Source organism: Acanthopagrus latus, chromosome 16, assembly GCF_904848185.1.
Source record: "Acanthopagrus latus isolate v.2019 chromosome 16, fAcaLat1.1, whole genome shotgun sequence".
NCBI classification, from domain to species: Eukaryota; Metazoa; Chordata; class Actinopteri; order Spariformes; family Sparidae; genus Acanthopagrus; species Acanthopagrus latus.
The window spans coordinates 19,518,436-19,536,907 of NC_051054.1; the positions used below are offsets into that span (position 1 = coordinate 19,518,436).

At 41.3% G+C, this 18,472-nt stretch overlaps 2 protein-coding genes across 2 annotated transcripts; both read left to right on the plus strand.

Moving 5' to 3' along the window:
• The first annotated feature begins 11,805 nt into the window (after positions 1–11,805).
• On the plus strand, positions 11,806–16,286 carry LOC119034240 (GTPase IMAP family member 9-like). The gene is made up of 2 exons (XM_037125076.1): positions 11,806–11,864; positions 14,636–16,286. The coding sequence occupies exons 1-2, from the start codon at positions 11,849–11,851 to the stop codon at positions 15,583–15,585; spliced, it is 966 nt and encodes a 321-aa protein (XP_036980971.1). The 5' UTR covers positions 11,806–11,848; the 3' UTR covers positions 15,586–16,286.
• A 348-nt stretch (positions 16,287–16,634) lies between these two features.
• On the plus strand, positions 16,635–18,245 carry LOC119034241 (GTPase IMAP family member 9-like). Its single transcript, XM_037125077.1, has one exon. It carries the CDS (start codon positions 16,719–16,721, stop codon positions 17,541–17,543), a length of 825 nt encoding a protein of 274 aa, XP_036980972.1. The 5' UTR covers positions 16,635–16,718; the 3' UTR covers positions 17,544–18,245.
• Positions 18,246–18,472: the final 227 nt, after the last annotated feature.

Here is an 18,472-nt window from a genome sequence, read left to right on the forward strand (position 1 = left end):
TGGTGGATGCAGGGAGTGAGATTCATTTGCATTTCCCTATCCCACACCTGCTGAAAGAAGCAGTCCAGTCTGCTCTCTCCAACACTGAGTATGGCAACAGGATTTATCTCTGAGGTATATCATTTAAGGAGGCTATATATTAATCATATGTTTAAGTTTTTGCTTTAATGAGTGTTATTTGTGATTTTAGTAGCTAGAGAAGCTTAGAATAGCTGTGAGTTCAGTGATTTTACCCTTGAGTTCTTTATTGGCAGTTGTCTTCCAGTTATTTTGATGTTACATTATAAAACTGGCTTATTGGCTATTTCTTGCATATTTATCAATATTAATTGTACTTGAGAAATAGGTTTACAGATAGTGTCCTTGAACAGCTCAAACAGTCGATTGGGTCAATTCAGCTTAAAAGCAGGTTAACTTTATCGTTCGCTGTCACACTGACATATTTTCTTTTAATTTTTCTACAGATGATAGAACAGTTTGGACTACAAATGTGGATGGGACTGCAGTCAGGCCTTGACTGTGCAGCACTCCTGCTGTTTAAGTCTGGCTGTCTTTCTTTGTTTTGGGCTGATTTTTCACAATCCCTCTGGAATGATTGTAAGGGATTCAGACCAGCGGTGGGGTGGGAAGCAGCTCAGGGTGTTCCCATCCCAGGACAATTTGGATCTTGCTTAACCAGTAACCTTTCTGTGGGAGCAACTAACAAAACATCATGGACATCCTTTTACACAGTCATGTAATTCCAATCACTTTGAAACATCCCAGGTAAGCTGAAATTGTGTTTGTTATTTATTAGAAGGTGCCTTTTTCCCCTTAACAAGTGAATATCCTCAGGATAAAAAAAGCTAATCTCATTTTACAGTGAAATGTGTATTCAAATTCATGGAAGTTCAAAGTATCTGAGCTTGCATGACTTTAGACTGACACCTACTGGCCAATATACGAGGAACAGAGTGCACAGGCACGCCATACGTAAGCACGCAAGCACGCTGTACGCCATACGTAAGCACGCAAGCACGCTGCACGCTATAAATAAGCACGCTGCACGCCGCACGACCATTTTGTGTAAAGCTTCAAAAGTATCGTATCCATCTTGAGATCTCGAAGGCCTTGGAATCACCGAGACAAACGTTGCATTCGAGTAAAATGGTAAGTGGTGTCTCAGTGTAGATGTGTGTTGATGACCAAGCAGAGCTTACATGGTTTAGTTCCGTTGTTAGCTTCGATTGGCCACATGGCAGCTAACTGTCTCGCGGTCGCTGTTTGTCGCTCACTAAATTAGTGTCTATAAAGATGTTCAAATATAGTCTGTATTAGGAATAGTCTTGTAGTGTGTCTTGTCTTGTAGTGTGTATGCAGATATATATGTGTGTGTGTGTGTGTGTGTGTGTGTGTCAGGGCCGGACTGGCCATAGGGAGAAGCAGGAGTATTCCCGAAGCGCCGGCCTAGGCCTAACTTACATGGTTTAGTTCCGTTGTTAGCTTCGATTAGCCACATGGGAGCTAACTGTCTCGCGGTCGCTGTTTGTCGCTCACTAAATTAGTGTCTATAAAGATGTTCAAATATAGTCTGTATTAGGAATAGTCATGTAGTGTGTCTTTTCTTGTAGTGTGTATGCGTGTGTGTGTGTGTGTGTGTGTGTGTGTGTGTGTGTGTCAGGCCCGAACTGGCCAAAGGGAGAAGCAGGAGTATTCCCGAAGCGCCGGCCTAGGCCTAACTTACATGGTTTAGTTCCGTTGTTAGCTTCGATTAGCCACATGGCAGCTAACTGTCTCGCGGTTGCTGTTTGTCGCTCACTAAATTAGTGTCTATAAAGATGTTCAAATATAGTCTGTATTAGGAATAGTCATGTAGTGTGTCTTTTCTTGTAGTGTGTGTGTGTGTGTGTGTGTGTCAGGCCCGAACTGGCCAAAGGGAGAAGCAGGAGTATTCCCGAAGTGCTGGCCTAGGCCTAACTTACATGGTTTAGTTCCGTTGTTAGCTTCGATAGGCCACATGGCAGCTAACTGTCTCGCAGTCGCTGTTTGTCGCTCACTAAATTAGTGTCTATAAAGATGTTCAAATATAGTCTGTATTAGGAATAGTCATGTAGTGTGTCTTGTCTTGTAGTGTGTATGCGTGTGTGTGTGTGTGTGTGTGTGTGTGTCAGGCCCGAACTGGCCAAAGGGAGAAGCAGGAGTATTCCCGAAGTGCCGGCCTAGGCCTAACTTACATGGTTTAGTTCCGTTGTTAGCTTCGATAGGCCACATGGCAGCTAACTGTCTCGCAGTCGCTGTTTGTCGCTCACTAAATTAGTGTCTATAAAGATGTTCAAATATAGTCTGTATTAGGAATAGTCATGTAGTGTGTCTTGTCTTGTAGTGTGTATGCGTGTGTGTGTGTGTGTGTGTGTGTGTGTCAGGCCCGAACTGGCCAAAGGGAGAAGCAGGAGTATTCCCGAAGTGCTGGCCTAGGCCTAACAAAAAACTTTGTTTGGTTCTGTTTTCCGACCAACCCTGTCAATTCATGTGTGACCCAAATTATGTATGAGCTTGATAAGGTTCTGAGATGGTTCAACACCCACACTTTTTCTGCAGTTTTTCTGTGGTTTTACACAAACGGCTCACTACATTTGCTCAGTTTCTCTGGCCGCTCTGTGTCTGCTCTTGCTGCGGCTGCCTCCTCTCCCTCTCCCATTGCTGCTTTAAACATGACACTGGCTTTGGGTCTGACTGGCTGATGATTGTTCTTGTTCAAGGTTTGATGAAAGTCGGCAAAGGAGGAAACTGGTCGCTCCTTTCCTTTGTAAGGATAGCTGCTCGGTGCTAACCTGCTTGGTGTTCCTCAGATGCTCAGGGAGGCAAGACCTCATGATGCTGCAGTGAGAAGTTGTTTGGGCCTGCTGCCAATGCAGCTTGCAGCTCTCCACAGCTTGTTGGGCCCAGAGGAAGGGATCTTGAAGGCAGGCAGCCCCGTGGGGGGAGGTGGAGAGGAGCCCTTGAAGGTCCAAAGTTGAAGGAGTAGAGGGCGTTGAGTAAGAGAGGGAGAACAATGAATGCTCTGGGGTTTTGACTATCTGATCAGCGGGGGGTCCGTCACCCTGACCAATAGTAGATCAAACCTGAATTTCACACCTAGGTGTGAAGAATGGGGAATTCTGGAACAGTGAGTTCAGTTCAGAGTCCATTTTGAAATCCACAATGAATGAATGAAGCACAGTGATATGGGTATTTCATGTGGATGAAAGGGGTTCAATTCCCGGGTCCGGGCAAGGCTGAGCTGCATGTCGAAGTGCCATTGAGCAAGACACTGAACACCACACTGCTCATCAGTGAGGGCCCTGCGATGAGCTGCCCGCAACCCTCAAGTATACAACAAGTACACTCATCTATATACTACTAGTGTACTAAATATATACTTCAAGTCCACATTTTAGTTTATTATCATGTAAGCTTATAACAGGAATAATACCTTAAAGCAGTTGTGTGTAGTGAAAGATATGTGTACTGTGCAAAAGTAAAAGTGAGCACAAGCCAATGACTTGACCTTATTCTGTGCTTAAATCAAGACATACTAAGTTCTACTATTTATAATTTGGCAAGCTCTAGTCAGACACTCACCATTTATCAACACACATGCTAATAACTTAACAGACGGGAAGTTTCTCCCGGAAAACACCCCTTCACTGACAGTGCCAACATTTTTATCATCTTTGTTAACTCGACACAATTTTACCACAGAACAAGCATGTGATTTAGCCCGTAACTGTCTTACACATCATCTTATTCACAACCACATTCACGAACCACAATTACACCAACAACAGAATACCCAAGAGTCTTTGCGCCACAGTCCACAAGGGGTGTTACAGTATACTAAAGTACAAGTATAAGCTTTTGTATTAAAGTATAAGTCTAAGTATTAACATACTTAGTCTTAGACTATTCTTTAAATTTTTAAGTATAAGCCAAGTATACTTCAATATACTTTTCTTAAGTATATAAAAATATAGTATATAAAAAGTACACTTCAAGTATACTGTCTCTGTTTTAGTATAAAATAAGTATACTTGTAGTACACTGAATAAACTACTTTTTGCTAAGGGAGTTCATCATCGTATCATATGTTTTATTAGAATGTCCTGTATATTTGAAAGTTGCGTGGTGTATTTTATGATGAAATCTCTTTGGTTGTATTACAGAAGATATTTTACTGTTGTTGACTATAACGTTAGCCAGTGTTAGTATTATTATTTTACTCAGCCTTGATGAGGAGGAATATGAGGATGACACGGTGCCTCCGAAGCATTGTTTGGTAATTGCACAGTTATACACATTGGTAAAAGCTAGAAATACCCAAAAATAATTGAACGGTTCAACATTTCAAATTTGTGTAATCAAATTTGGTGTCTCAATGTACCATTTGGTTATCATGTGTCCATTTTCTAATGGACACATGATAATGATAATCTCCGCCTGGATCTTATCATGAAAAAAACACTGCAGAATGGTAATACTTTGTGCTGTCTTTTTCAAATTTGAACCAGGTGTTCACTGATAGTGTGCTTTATAAGCCATTATTAATTTGAGCATGGAATTTTAACCCTTTTTGCTTCAAAAGTGGAAGAGGTTAAATGTACTGTCCAGAGACAAACAGACATTAACTATGGCAACAGGCTCTCTCTCTAAGCTAAATCATTTAAGATTTTAATAAGGCAATATATTAGTTATATGTTTAAGTTTTTGCTTTAATCAGCATTATTTACGATTTTAGAAGCTATAGAAGCTTAGAATAGCTAAGAGTTTGGTGATTTTACCCTTGGTGATTTTACCTATGTTTTTTTACATAATCTCCAAGGTGGCGTTATATACTTACGTCGTTTCCTGAATGGGAGGAACCATCACCGGGTCACTACGTGGCAGAGAGAAAGAAAAAAACACTAACACCTGAAAACTTAAGGTCCTTTGACTTACCAGGAGATACAAATTTGTCAGGTCTTTTGTACCTGACCACGATCGATGACAGCAGAGTTTGACTTTTAGTCTTCGTTAAGTCAGCCACATGCTAGCTCCCTGTGTTAGCCTAAGGAAGATAGCACATATGAACGTATGAAACCCTGTGTGGTCTTCTGCTTCCCCTATTTGGGGTAAATCTCTTGAGCAGCTTTGGATAACTTTTAATTAACACACCTGTGTAGTTCAACTGTGATTTTGCCAGGGTTCAGACGGAATACAATGTGTGGTAAGAAGTTGATGAGAGTGCTGTCCTTTATTTGTCCTATTTATTGTGTTCTCCTTGCTCTCCTTTCTAGATCCAGACTGACAATAATCCCACTGCTAAGGAAGCAGCCCATCCTCTACCTTCTGTAAGTACTCACACACTGAGATGAAAATTCACTGTACCTGAAGATTTCCCTGTTATTTATTTTACAGTCACCCAGAGCAGTGAAGCCCAATCTTTTCAGTTAGTGACGCCTGATAACCGAGAAAAGTCCATTAAACTCTGTTAAAGCCTTCTAACTGGATGATTACTGTTCAATCTGAACTGTTTTTTTTTTTTGTTCCCCAGGTTAGGAACCACCAGCCTGAAGATGAGGCCCCACCTGTCCCAGCTCCACCTGTCCTGGCCCCACCTGTCCCGGCCCCACCTGTCCCAGCTCCACCTGTCCTGGCCCCACCTGTCCCGGCCCCGTCTGTCCCAGCTCCACCTGTCCTGGCCCCGCCTGTCCCGGCTCCACCTGTCCCAGCTCCACCTGTCCCGGCTCCACCTGTCCCGGCCCCACCTGTCCCGGCTCCACCTGTCCCGGCCCCACCTGTCCAGGCCCCACCTGTCCTGGCCCCACCTGTCCCCAGGTAATTTCAGTGTTAGTTTGTACTTCACAGTGTAGACCAGGGGCAGACTGGGAGACTTTTTCAGGCCAGGAGTCAGTCATGTAACCAGGCCACCCTGCACGCACGCATGCACGCATGCACGCACACAAACACACACACAGACACACACACAGAGTAGTATGTTTTTGGCTGTCTGTCATAAACTGCAACAGAATCCTTTTAGAATAATTTTGCTTGTTTGATATTTAAAAAATAATAATGATAATAAAACTGATATTTTACATTTATATTCATCTTTATATTTTTGAAAACCATCATGGTATCATACTATTTTAATTGTCTTTCTTTTTTTTAATGAATTGCTCCTAGTAGCTATTTTTACATTTGGCCAAACTATTTCCTTGAAAGGTTTCATTTGACATATGTCTGGATATTTTGTTATATACAGTATCCACTCAATATTTCTGAATCATTTTTGATTTAGAAATATTAAACAGATTACCAGATGTATGATTTGTAAAGATATTCACATTTTGGATACAACACTTTGTCTAATATTTCTCAACCCTTTATCATTAAAACAAATTGGGTGAAAACATTGGCGATTTTTAAGGTATATTTAACAATAATTTATTTTCTCTCATCCTGGTGGTGTAATTTTCGGATCGGTCGATACACCCAGTAGATTTGGATTTCTCACTCATTTTATCATCCTAACTTTGATGCTTGATGAAGGTCCATGACAGATACAGTGTGTCTGTAATAATCTCAGTGGTAACAGTCTGCAGGTTATCAACACTTTCTTTCCCATTCATTAACATTACATCATCATTTTATCACAGTGTTTTATTTTGGAAGATCATTTCCTCGTCCATCATGTTAGTCTAAACTACCATGGGTAATCATTCTTCAGCCCTCTTAACTGTTTCCCTACCGTCTGTATGTCAGAGTGAACGGGGCCAACGGTGATGCCAGAGGACATCTTCAACAGGCTCTCTATGTATTAGGGTCACTAATACACAAGGCAGCTCTGCATCTGGTGTGCTGGATGGCTGAGGCTCTGGTGGACCAGGTGGCTGAGCCTCTGGTGGACCAGGTGGCTGAGGCTATGGGGAGCTATGCATCTGAGGTTCTAGGGAGCAATGAAGCTGGTGTTCTGGTAACCCGGGTGAACAAGACCCTTGGACGAAGGATGACTGAGGCTCTGAGGCTCTGGATCATCAGACAGCAAAGGCGTCTGTAGCCTGGTATGTACCTGACCAAACAAGTATTTTTCAATTCCTTTATTTTGCCTGTGTCTTTTATTTCTTACCTGTCTCTATATTAAAGCATGACAGCTTTAAGTCAGTGACATCACAACATCAGTACAGTCTTTTTTATGAGTGCAGGTGTACAGAGAATAGAGGAGCAGTTCAACTCAAACCCTTTTTACTTTCTCTCCTCCTTGTCTCTCTCTCTCTCTTTATTACAGATACGTCTGGATCGAATAGAAGAGATGGATACCGGCTGACACACGTCCATAGTCCAGCACTTTTTTAAGGGTCTGGGCAGCTAAGCAGGTTTTCTTCAAAACCTGTAAAACTCCTTCCACAATTTTTGCTCAATTGTCACCAAACTTGCTAGAGAGCATCTTCAGACCGTCCTCCACAAAACTTGTTTCTTGGATTTTTGATTTATCAAAAATTAAGCCTACAGTGCAACATGTTTGACTGTAAAGAGTACTGTAAACATATACTATCAAATTCTTGCTAAATACATTTTCAATCTTCCTGAAAAAAAATGAGAATATTTTGAAGTCATGGTTGATGAAGTTTGGCAAATATCAGAACTTTATCTCAAAAACTGAATTTTTGAGAACATTTTGAATTCTGCTCTCATGGGAACAACTGGAGTCAATGTAAGAGTGGCATTGCCACTTGCTAATTAGCTGAGAACGATAGATGACAGTCTTTGGTTCTAGAAGTTGTGAGTTCAAGCCTCAAGTGGTCCAAAATGAACATTGTTGTTAACTGTCTTGTCTTCCTAATCTCCTGTTTGTTGCTCAGAATTGCCTAAATTTGCCAAAAATTGCCCGGACCCGACCCATTGCTGCACAGCAGCTATAATTTTCTTTTTTTTTAAATATATTTTTGTTATGTTTGAATATCTTTAAATTCGTAAGATGTTTAATATTGTTGATTTCCCCTTGTGACTGTCTGGGACTAGTCTTTCTCAGGACACTCAAAAATAAAGTTAGTTTTACATGTATTTGTTTTCAAAATCTGGCATTGATAAATTTAGGCATTTTAAAATGTGTATTTGCCATAACTTTTAAATTAAAAATGACGGTGCTGCCGGTACCTGTTTCTTTTCATTTCGTTTCTTTTATATACATTACACACAAGGCAAAGAAAAGATGTTCATTTTTTACCTTTTTCTACCACTTGCAGTCACATGGACCCCACAGTTACATTTGATCTTACTTCATCATGTCCACCTAGTTCAATCTAATGCAGTCTAATACAACTGTCACACATAAAGGTTATAAAAAAAGGTTCTAATGTTGTGTTTTGTTGAAGCTGTTTCAGACGGCTGCTGTTTCAACAGCCTTTTGGAGGATGTTTGTTGTACTGCTGAACTCAGTTACACTGAGAGGTGTTAAATATTTTGTTAACTCTCACTGATATCAACTGGTTACACAAAATATACTCCCTAAATGAGGTCTAGCATAATCCAGATAAACCAGTAATTTTTTCAATGGATTTAACAAAGGAGATCATGTTTTAGCCCTTGAGTTTATAACCCACAGCATTGGGTGGATACTGACTCTCCCATGGCCTCTCTACACCTCCCCTGGACCCCATAACTCCAAACTATGACATATGACAAAGGTATTAACAATAACTGCTAGATTATTAAGAGACTGCAACATTGCCACCTGGTGACTCATACAGGCTACTGCCTTAATAGTTCATTACATCAACATCAGTTGTGCAGCATCATCAGCAAGGAGGAGCATGTTATATTTAACAAAAAATCAATGTTATATATGCCATAAGGTATAATCTATTACAAGGCTGTCACTTTAGACTTAACTGCTACCTCTAGATGGGCCAATAACTTGCACATCTAAGATTGAAGACAGTATGATTACAAAAAATCAAGTATAAGCATGTATTACTATAACACTATTTGCACATCTTTTACTGAAGAACGTCTTAAATTTACTTCTATTCAATAACCACACAATCAGTGGTGAATAAATCCTCTTTAACACCTACAGTACAAACAGTTGTGTTTCTTACGCTGACCACTCACTGTCTCCAGCTCCTCAGTCTCTGTTTCTATGGTGTCTGTTTGTTATGCCCCGAACCTAGGGTATACCAGAGCATAACACAGTGATCGCTCTCTTTTCCTACTCCCAAGAATATACCTTAACCAAAAACAGGAGAAAAAGGTGTACGAAGAAAAAGGCTACTCAGCCCTACTAACCTGGACTGAATAAAGTATTTTAACAATATTTACAATATTTACAATATGTACAAAAAGAGATACAAAATCTCTGCAACAATGAGCAGCAAGTTTGCAATAGTCACTAAATCATTCCAGTGATCTGAGTGAGAGAGAGTGAGGTGTGAGGTGAGATGTGAGGTCTGCTGCAGGCTCCATATTTGAATGTCTCAGTCAGATGGATTCCACCAGTCAGCAGCCTCCAGGATTTCACCCAATCAGCAGCCTACAGGATTTCACCCAATCAGCGGCCTCCAGGATTTAACCCAGTCAGCAGCCTCCACCTGCACCTTTTTGGGACACAGAACACAGCACCTCCTCTTGACAGGGAGGGAGAAAAACACAAACAAATACATACAAGACCAAATATACAAATTACGACCCCCAGCGTCATAACACTGTTCTTTTGTGCTTTTAGCTCTTTCAAGTTAGATAACGCTCAGACTGAATGATCTAAAAGCATGCACGAAAACTAAATCATAAATCATGCACATAAATAAAACCCATAATATAAAAACATACAGGTAAATATAACAGCACTGCAAAAGTCCATCTGAGGTCTGATGAGCAGCATATCAGTCCAAACTAAGGAAGCACAACGTTCCCATCCAGTCATTCACATGATTGACGGGGCAGGTAGGTGAGCTCAGACTGCTTCAAGGTTGGAAGTTCGTCATTTTCAACAAGAAAAACCAAAATCTCTCGTGACATTGGAATGTGGCATGAATGTGCTTTATCTTCAGCATGTTATCAACAACATGATCTACTTTGAACAACTATCTGCAGCTGCTGGTGTCAGTTCCATGAGATCAACACAGAAAAAAAATATGTATCTTCACATACAGTTCATACTTCTCATATCTTTATTGTGGTTTGGCCACTGCCAATTATTCACTGTTAACAAGGGCTGTAGTCATTCACAGGAATGCTTTAACAGAAGTGTGACATTACTTGCTGAGAACAAGAGAACATCATTTTTGTTGCTGTTGACAGAGTTACAGGTTTTAATGAAATGTTGTTAAAACAAGAGTCGAGAGCCAGAAAGATGTGGTGGGAAGGAAGAACAAACGTTTGATGCCACTTTTTGTCCAGTCATCCAGAAGGTGTTCAGTCAAGTTGGACCAGTTTGGCAGCATCTTTTTTTTTTTTTTTTTACGAAACCATTCCAAAGAATACATCAGACACCTGAAGCAAACACAACATGCTGAAAAATCCTGTCAGAGTCTGAGTTTGTGACACGCATAGTTGGTAAATACAGTCTAGCTACCTGCAGAATACTTGAAGAGGAGACTGTTTCTGGTCACGTCATTATACTCACGTCATATATGTAACTACAGGAAAAGAGGAGTTATTGTGGTGGTGTAACTGTCTCTGCTCCTCTGGTGTCAGTGTTCACATGTAGATCCTGGCTGATGGACTGGGGTTAGGGTCCCACTCAGCAAGCAGTGCATCAGTGAGCTCACACTAAGTAACACTGAGGCTGGTTGATGAGGTCGGGCTCACAGTCAGCATCCCAGTTCAGCCCAAAGGTGTCGGATTGAATGATAGAATGTATGTGAAAGTGGTATATGACATAAACCACCAGCGACACACTAAACCTAACTAACCTAACACTTCTCCTAACTCAACAACTCACCAAACTGAGAGTCCGTTAAGGGAGCCTGGGGACTTTATCCACGGGGACAAAAAAGTAGCCTATACTATACTGACACTTTTTACAAGGAGACAAACAACTGCATGTTCTGATTTAATGCTTTAACGTAAAGTCTCAGTCTTCATGTGTTAGATCAGCTGAAACAGACAGTGTGTTCACAAACATCTGCTGCTAACGTTGGAAGTGTTTGCGATAAGAAACCCTACACACTTTTCCTCCTTCTTCAACTGTCAGAGAGGAAATCGGCTGGCAAGGTGTTAGTCCTGGACACATGCTAAAAGCATGCTCCTGGGAGTGTTCATACCTGTACTCAGAGCAGTTCACTTGTGATGGGATCACTCTGCACACACATTGGTACCAAGTGTGAACAGCCTCTTTGGTTCAGGGTCATGTTGTATTTTAAATCTGTTTTTGAGGTCCCCTGGTGATACTAGTCTCTTGCAAGTAGGACTAGCACGCACTAGTTTGCTTTTAAACCACCAGTTGTTCTCAGGCATCAGACCGGGTGTTAAACCGGTTTTGTTGTGTAGAAATACTAGTATTTTGCTTTTCTCTCAAAATTGGATGTTTTGGATGGTTCCATTTGGTTGTCATTTTACATCAAGTAATTGTGGCTGTATGATATAATGATTCATATGTGTGAGGAGGATATGAGCTAATTTATATAAACTTCCAATATTTATTCAGAAAGGGTGCTCTACTTGCTCTGTGACTTCAGAGTGAACACTTTAAAAACAGACTGCACTTCCTTGTGTTTACAAATTCCAGTCAGTCAGATAGACGGGGACCGCCCAGCTCAAACCAACAAAGGACAAGTGCCAGGAAGAACAATTCATAGCATGACAGGACACACAGCAGGATCCTTCTGCTTCTAGATGGTTTTTCAGCACAAACATGGCATACTATAAAGGTAAGAGTCCTGGGTAATTATCCAGTTTCACTTTGTAACAATGAAATTTAAGCAACTTTGCACTCATGTTCACTGATAAAGGAGAAACTTAAAAGAAACACAGGTTAAAATATGACATTACAGAAGTATCTGCTGCCATATGTCAGGATAACTGATTATTATTATTATTATTATTATTATTATTATTGAATGACATGACAGTGAGGCCTGCTAATCCAAGTAACACTTTTGGGAATCAAGCTATTAACTGTCTGTCAGTTTGTTCCACAGATGGACTGATAACAACAGTCTCTGTTCTCTTGGGCTCCTTCTTGTCTCGATTCATGTCTTCTACACAGCTTTTTGACATTTCTTTACAAATAACTGAGCCAACAGCTGTTGACATGAATCAGTTCACAGTGACTATGAGGGTAGTCACTAATGAACTGTTAATACCACATTTTAACAAGTAATATTAAGTGTATGAGCTTACCATGTCACATATTCTCAGTTAGATTATTTGGAGATAATGAGGGACCTGCTGCTGCCCCCTCTCTGTGGCTGTCTCTGAGGCCATGTGGTTCATCATGAACATGATGTGAAGCTTTGCTGGGAGAATATGACTGATATAGTGTTATATAATTTTGTGATTTTGTGACCATCACTTTTTTAAAAACATAATTTGTTGCGCAAAAAAAAAAGAAATATGACAATTTTTTAGCCCAGAAATCACAAATGTTTTTTGTAGCTTAGGGAACTACAACTGATATTTCATTATATAATCTTGTGCTGGATTGAATCAGTGCTGTATCTCAAATATTTCCAGTACACTATACAAATAAAGGCTAAGCAACACCCCCACATGTTATTGTTCCAGGAAGGCTACTTGAGTGCTTCAGTTGTACTTTGTTAGATGATGAAATGTTCTTCTGTCATTAAAGCATGGTTTGTGAAGGAACTTTAACGTTTTAATGTTCCCTAGATACAAACACATAAAAGTAGCTTCAATACAAAGGACAGTATAACCGCTAACTGCTGCTTATTGTGCTCTTTGGTGTAGCTATCTTTGGATGTAGTGACTAGCTGCTTTTAGCAAGTTAGTTCAGTTCGCCATACAGCTAAATGGCTCTAGCAGTTGAATGGGTGTGCAACTGGTCCGCGTCGGCAACGGATCATTGAGCTCAACCTTGCTTAGCAGCCTCACGGTATCTGAGAGCAATGGAGGTGTGCAGAGGTAAAACAGTGTGCAGAGATAGAATATGTTCATATTCATCTTAGTAAATACTGGATTTATATCAGACAGACTGGTAGTGATTGTGGAAAGACAAACCAAGACTGTTTTGGTGAGTTGTGTTTGTGGTGAGTTAGAATAAAGTGGGTTTCATGATGAGGAGTGTGAGTACAGGTTTTGGGCTACTGCTCCTGAGGAAGCAGCATGTAATCTGATAAACTGCCTCCAGTGATGTCACTGAGTGGCTCAGTTGCATCATGGTTAATATAGTCACCACATCTTAAAAACAGTCCAGTGGTCCTGACATACTGGACTCACACAGATTCCTTTTTAGAACCTGGTGCCTACATTACCCACAATGCAACTTGGCCACTTGTCTATACGGACAGTCCCAAACAGAGTTTAAAATCACGCAGCTCCTCCAGTTAGTTAAAACTGAAGAAGTCTCTTGGATGAGAGGTGAAACGTCATCAACAAACCGAAACAAGTCCAGTTGACTGCGATACAGCACTTAGATTTACCATGACCTCAATGACTGAGGACCTTCATTAACATCTGGTGAACATATTAACTTCAGCAGATATTCCTGCAACACTTTGACAACACGTCTGCATTGGCATCATGTCAAAGTCTAAATAATCAGCCTCAACATTAAAAAACACATGATGTGAAAACCATCCATCATCTTGTTACAATTCTATTCTGTTGGTAAACCATGTGTCCCGCTATGTGGACGCCACTTGACAAACACCACCGATCCAAACACCACCATGGATCAAGTACACCCCCTCATGTCACTCGCTTATGGCAGTGACCCCCTCAGCAGGACAATGCACCCTGTCACACCACAAAATTGCTCAGGAACGGCTTGAGGAACGCAACAAATAACCAAAGGTGTGCAGCAAGTCTGATCCATGGATGCCCAACCCAAAGCATACAGGACCCAAAGGAAACAACTACAAATGTCTCTGTGCAGGACACCACAGGACACCCCCAGTGGCCTTTTGCTTTGACGGGTCAGAGCAGAGTTGGTATCAGTTGGTTCAGTTGTTGGTTTAATGTTGTGACTGATCGGTTTGTCTTGCGCTGCACCGTAGCTGCACTGTGCTTTTGATTCTACAGTTCTGTTGTATATTCTTTTTTTGTTTGATTCTTCTGCATGTCAGTTTATATTGCTCTCGGTTTCTGTGTGGTCTTGTCTTAATGCCTGCCTGTCGTATGGCATTGACAGGTGCCGCTGCATATTAGCAAACTTACCTTGCCTACCTTTATACTGACATGATGCTCTGAGTTTAGAAAATAGTTTGTCTTATTGGATCAGAGCCTTTCCAAACCTGTTGAATAACATAAAAAAATGCCTTGTCATCAAGCAAAACAAAGGTGGTTTCCTCAGCCTTGAGGCCTGACGGTTGGCTGGAAGTACACTTTGATATTGTCTCATGAAAGATGACTCATCTTTCATTTTCAAACATGTAGCTAGTTGCGATATTCCATCTGGAGTGCACACACAGTTTGACAGTGCAGCACTGTATGACTGAATGTGTATTTCTCTCCTACACAGATTCAAATGAACGGAGAATCGTTCTAGTCGGGAAGACCGGAGTGGGGAAGAGCGCAGCAGGAAACACCATCCTGGGCAGAGAAGCATTCGAGTCTGAACTGTCTCCGTCCTCCCAGACGTCTGAGTGCCAGAAAGCCAAGGGGGAGGTGGGAGGCCGACAGGTCGCTGTCATTGACACCCCGGGCTTGTTTGACACGAATTTCACCCAAGAAGAAGTCCTGAAGAGGATCAAGATGTGCGTCTCTTTCTCTGCTCCTGGTCCTCATGCCTTCCTGGTGGTCCTTCAGCTGGGCAGATTTACCCAGGAAGAGAAGGACACCGTCAAGATGATTCAGACCACTTTTGGCGAAGACGCAGCAAAATACACGATGGTGCTGTTCACACATGGAGATCAGCTGAGGAAGCAAACCATCGAGGGCTATATTGCTGAGAGTCCTGACCTGAAGGCCCTCATTCGGACATGTTATGGTCGATATCATGTCTTTAACAATGAAATCAAAGATAAGCAACAAACCAGTGGGCTCCTGGACAAAATTGATAAGATGACAATGGCCAACGGTGGAAGCTACTACACCAACGAAATGTTCCTGAAAGCAGAGGAATCCATAGAGAAGGAGAAAGAGCGACTCCTGAAGGAGCTGGAGGCACAGAGGAAGAAAGAGCTGGATCAAATGAGAGCCAGATATCCAGACAGGATCTACCACAAGGAGGAGAAGCGGGTGTATATGAGATACGAGCGTGAGGCCAGAGCGCGTGCTGAAAGGTCAAATGAGTTTGTGGCTGCTCCAGCAATAGCTATAGCCACAGCCTGCGGCGCTGCTGTCGGAGGTCTGCTTGGAGTTGCTGGAGGTCCAGTCGGTTTGGTAGTTGGAGTGGCAGCTGGAGCAGCTGTCGGAGCCGCTGTCGGTGCTTTGTCAGTGAGAGTCTCAGACCGCTGCAATGTGCAGTGAGGACAGAACATTTAGTTAAAGCTGCTATAAACGTTATTTTACCTTCTCCCCTCCCTCCTCTCTATAGCGATGGCTCCATTCTTCTTTTCGAGGCCGCTCTTTTAGCTTTTTTTCTGCTCTATATCATCACATGGCCTGCAGTATAAACCCTCAGTGGGGTGCTAGAACTGATAGCTTCCACTGTATGTATTGTAGGATCCTGGACTCTGTCTGATCACTGTGCAGACAGGGCTGCCTATTTGTGACGTTCTCTGTTCTGATTGGATAAAGTGAGCGGGGATGCAAGGGAATGTATTTCCTCTTTTACTACAGGAGCAGTTGGAGGAGAGACATTCAATACTCGGCCAAAACACTATGTAACAGTGATTTCTCTTGTAATACAGAGCTTGTATCATTTTTTTTTTTTTTTTTTAATCAGAAAACACAGTTAGAGCAGCTTTAAATGATAATGTTTGTAATTGTCTGCTTATTTACTTCTTATGTCACTTCTTTGCACAAATAATTTAAAAGAAAGATTAATGTATATTATAATTTAAGTTGTGAATTCAATTGTGCACCTGAACTTGTAGCTTGTATCATTCTGCAGCTTCAACAATGTTATGCCCACATTATATTTGTACAATATAACTAAAATCATCAGTGCACTTGCCATGAGAGATTATGATAAATGTGTAGCATCTAAATAAATCATGTTAAACTGATGTAGATTCTGTGGACTCATTTCTTGAGCTGATGTAGATATACAGTATATGAAAGATCGGAGAAACTATGTTTTTTTTTCTCTCTTCCCTCTCTTTTGTCAAAACAGGTTTATCAGGTTAATCTATCTATCTATCTATCTATCTATCTATCTATCTATCTATCTATCTATCTATCTATCTATCTATCTATCTATCTATCAGAACTCAGTTTCAACTGTCCAATTTGATTTTCAGAACTCATCAAATAGAGTACATAGACTAATATAGACATATAGGCTCTAGGTTGGTCTGTTGCAGCTCAATGCAACAAAGTTGGGAAACCAAAGAGTCGGGAATGACATAAAAATCAACTTTTCTTACAAATAGGACCTTTAATTTCAGCTGCTTGACATTCTTGCTCTTGGTTGCTAGATCACAAATACAATTAAATACATGTTTATTACAATTCTGCATTTAAGTTCAATAAAGATGTTGCTATGTTTTATCTCCACAGGATCTCGGAAGCAGAAGACGAGCGATGAAATCCGAATTATTTTGCTGGGGAAAACAGGAGCGGGGAAGAGCGCTGCAGGAAACACCATCTTGGGGAGAGAGGCGTTTCAGTCTGAGCTGTCTTCTTCTTCCTGGACTTTTCAATGCAAGAGAGCCGAGGGAGAAGTCAGAGGTCGAAAGGTCGTCGTCATTGACACTCCAGGGCTGTTCGACACAAATTTCTCCCAAGAGGAAGTGGTGAAGAAGATCAAAACGTGTATTTCTCTGTCTGCTCCTGGTCCGCATGCCTTCCTGGTGGTTCTGAAGCTGGGCAGGTTCACCAAGGAGGAGAAAGACACGGTGAGGATTATTCAGAGTACTTTTGGTGAAGAGGCAGCTAGATACTCACTGGTGTTGTTCACACATGGAGACATGCTCAAGAAACAAACCATCGAAAGCTTTATTTCAAAGAGCGAAGAGCTTGAGGAGTTCATTCAGGTGTTCTACGGGAGATATCACGTCTTCAACAACCGCGCGAAGGACCGGGAGCAGATCGATCAGCTGCTGGAGAAGATTGACAGAATGACTGTGGAGAATGTGGGAGGGTTCTACACCGCACATATGTTCAGGAGCGCAAAGAAGGCCTCAAAGAAAGAGAAACAGAGGCTTTCAAAGGAGCTGAAGGCCGTCGAGAAGCAGCGGAGGAGCGACCTGAAGGCTGAGGTCGAGAGAGAAATGAACTTAACAGGAGGGCCAGTTAAACAGGACAAATGTCTTCTGCAGTAGAGGATGGAGGTAGTGTTACAGAAGCTGCATGTTGTTGAGGATCATCACAGTCAATATATGATAAATATAAAAAGTTTTGTTTTTGGCAGACACATTAGTTTTGTGATCAAATAGTTGATTATGTGCTGTGTATAAAGTGCGTGGTTGCATAAATCCATTTTGGATCAAGATATGTCAAGTCAGTCAAAGCTCTAAGTGGGCTGGTACCCTCTCTGCTCCCTCCATGTCAGGTTGTGTGGGAGATTCATAATGTCCCTAAACAAACTGCTTTTCCACAGTTCTCTTCACCTGCTAGCTTTTCTCTATCCGTGCTTCTTTTGTGTGACACACTTTAGTAGTTGGCCTCTCAGCTCTGTAGGCCTGTATGAGCCCGTTCTTTGATGGAAGACTTAACAGTCAATGTTAATGCTGATGTTCAGGATTGTGTCTCGAGCTCATCTATGTTAGTGTCGCATTACAGCAGTCGTGTTGACTGGATGTTGATGCATTGTGTATGTAAGTGTTTGTGTGTTGGCTCATTTGGATAAAGATTGTCTTTGTGTTTTCATTAAATGTATTTTGATGTGTTGAGCAGTTTGTTTATTCTCTGATATGTCTTATGAACTGGCTCATTATATATTGATTATCATATCACAATGGTACATACTAGATCTGGGTTTGAGTCCCTGTGAAGACAAAAGTCACTGTTGAGTGTTTCAAGGAAGCAGATCTTTTAGACCAAACCCTGACCGTTTCCTGAACCTCACCAAAGTAGTTTTGGTTCCTTTAACTTCACTAAGCAGGTCCACACACACACACAGACACACACACACATTAAGTTTGTAATGTTTTCAGCCAGGGTGTGGAGCCATTTCTGTGTTTTATAGTTAAAATAATATATTGTGACATTCTGTTTTCTATTAAGAGAAATGTAAACTAGTATAAACATG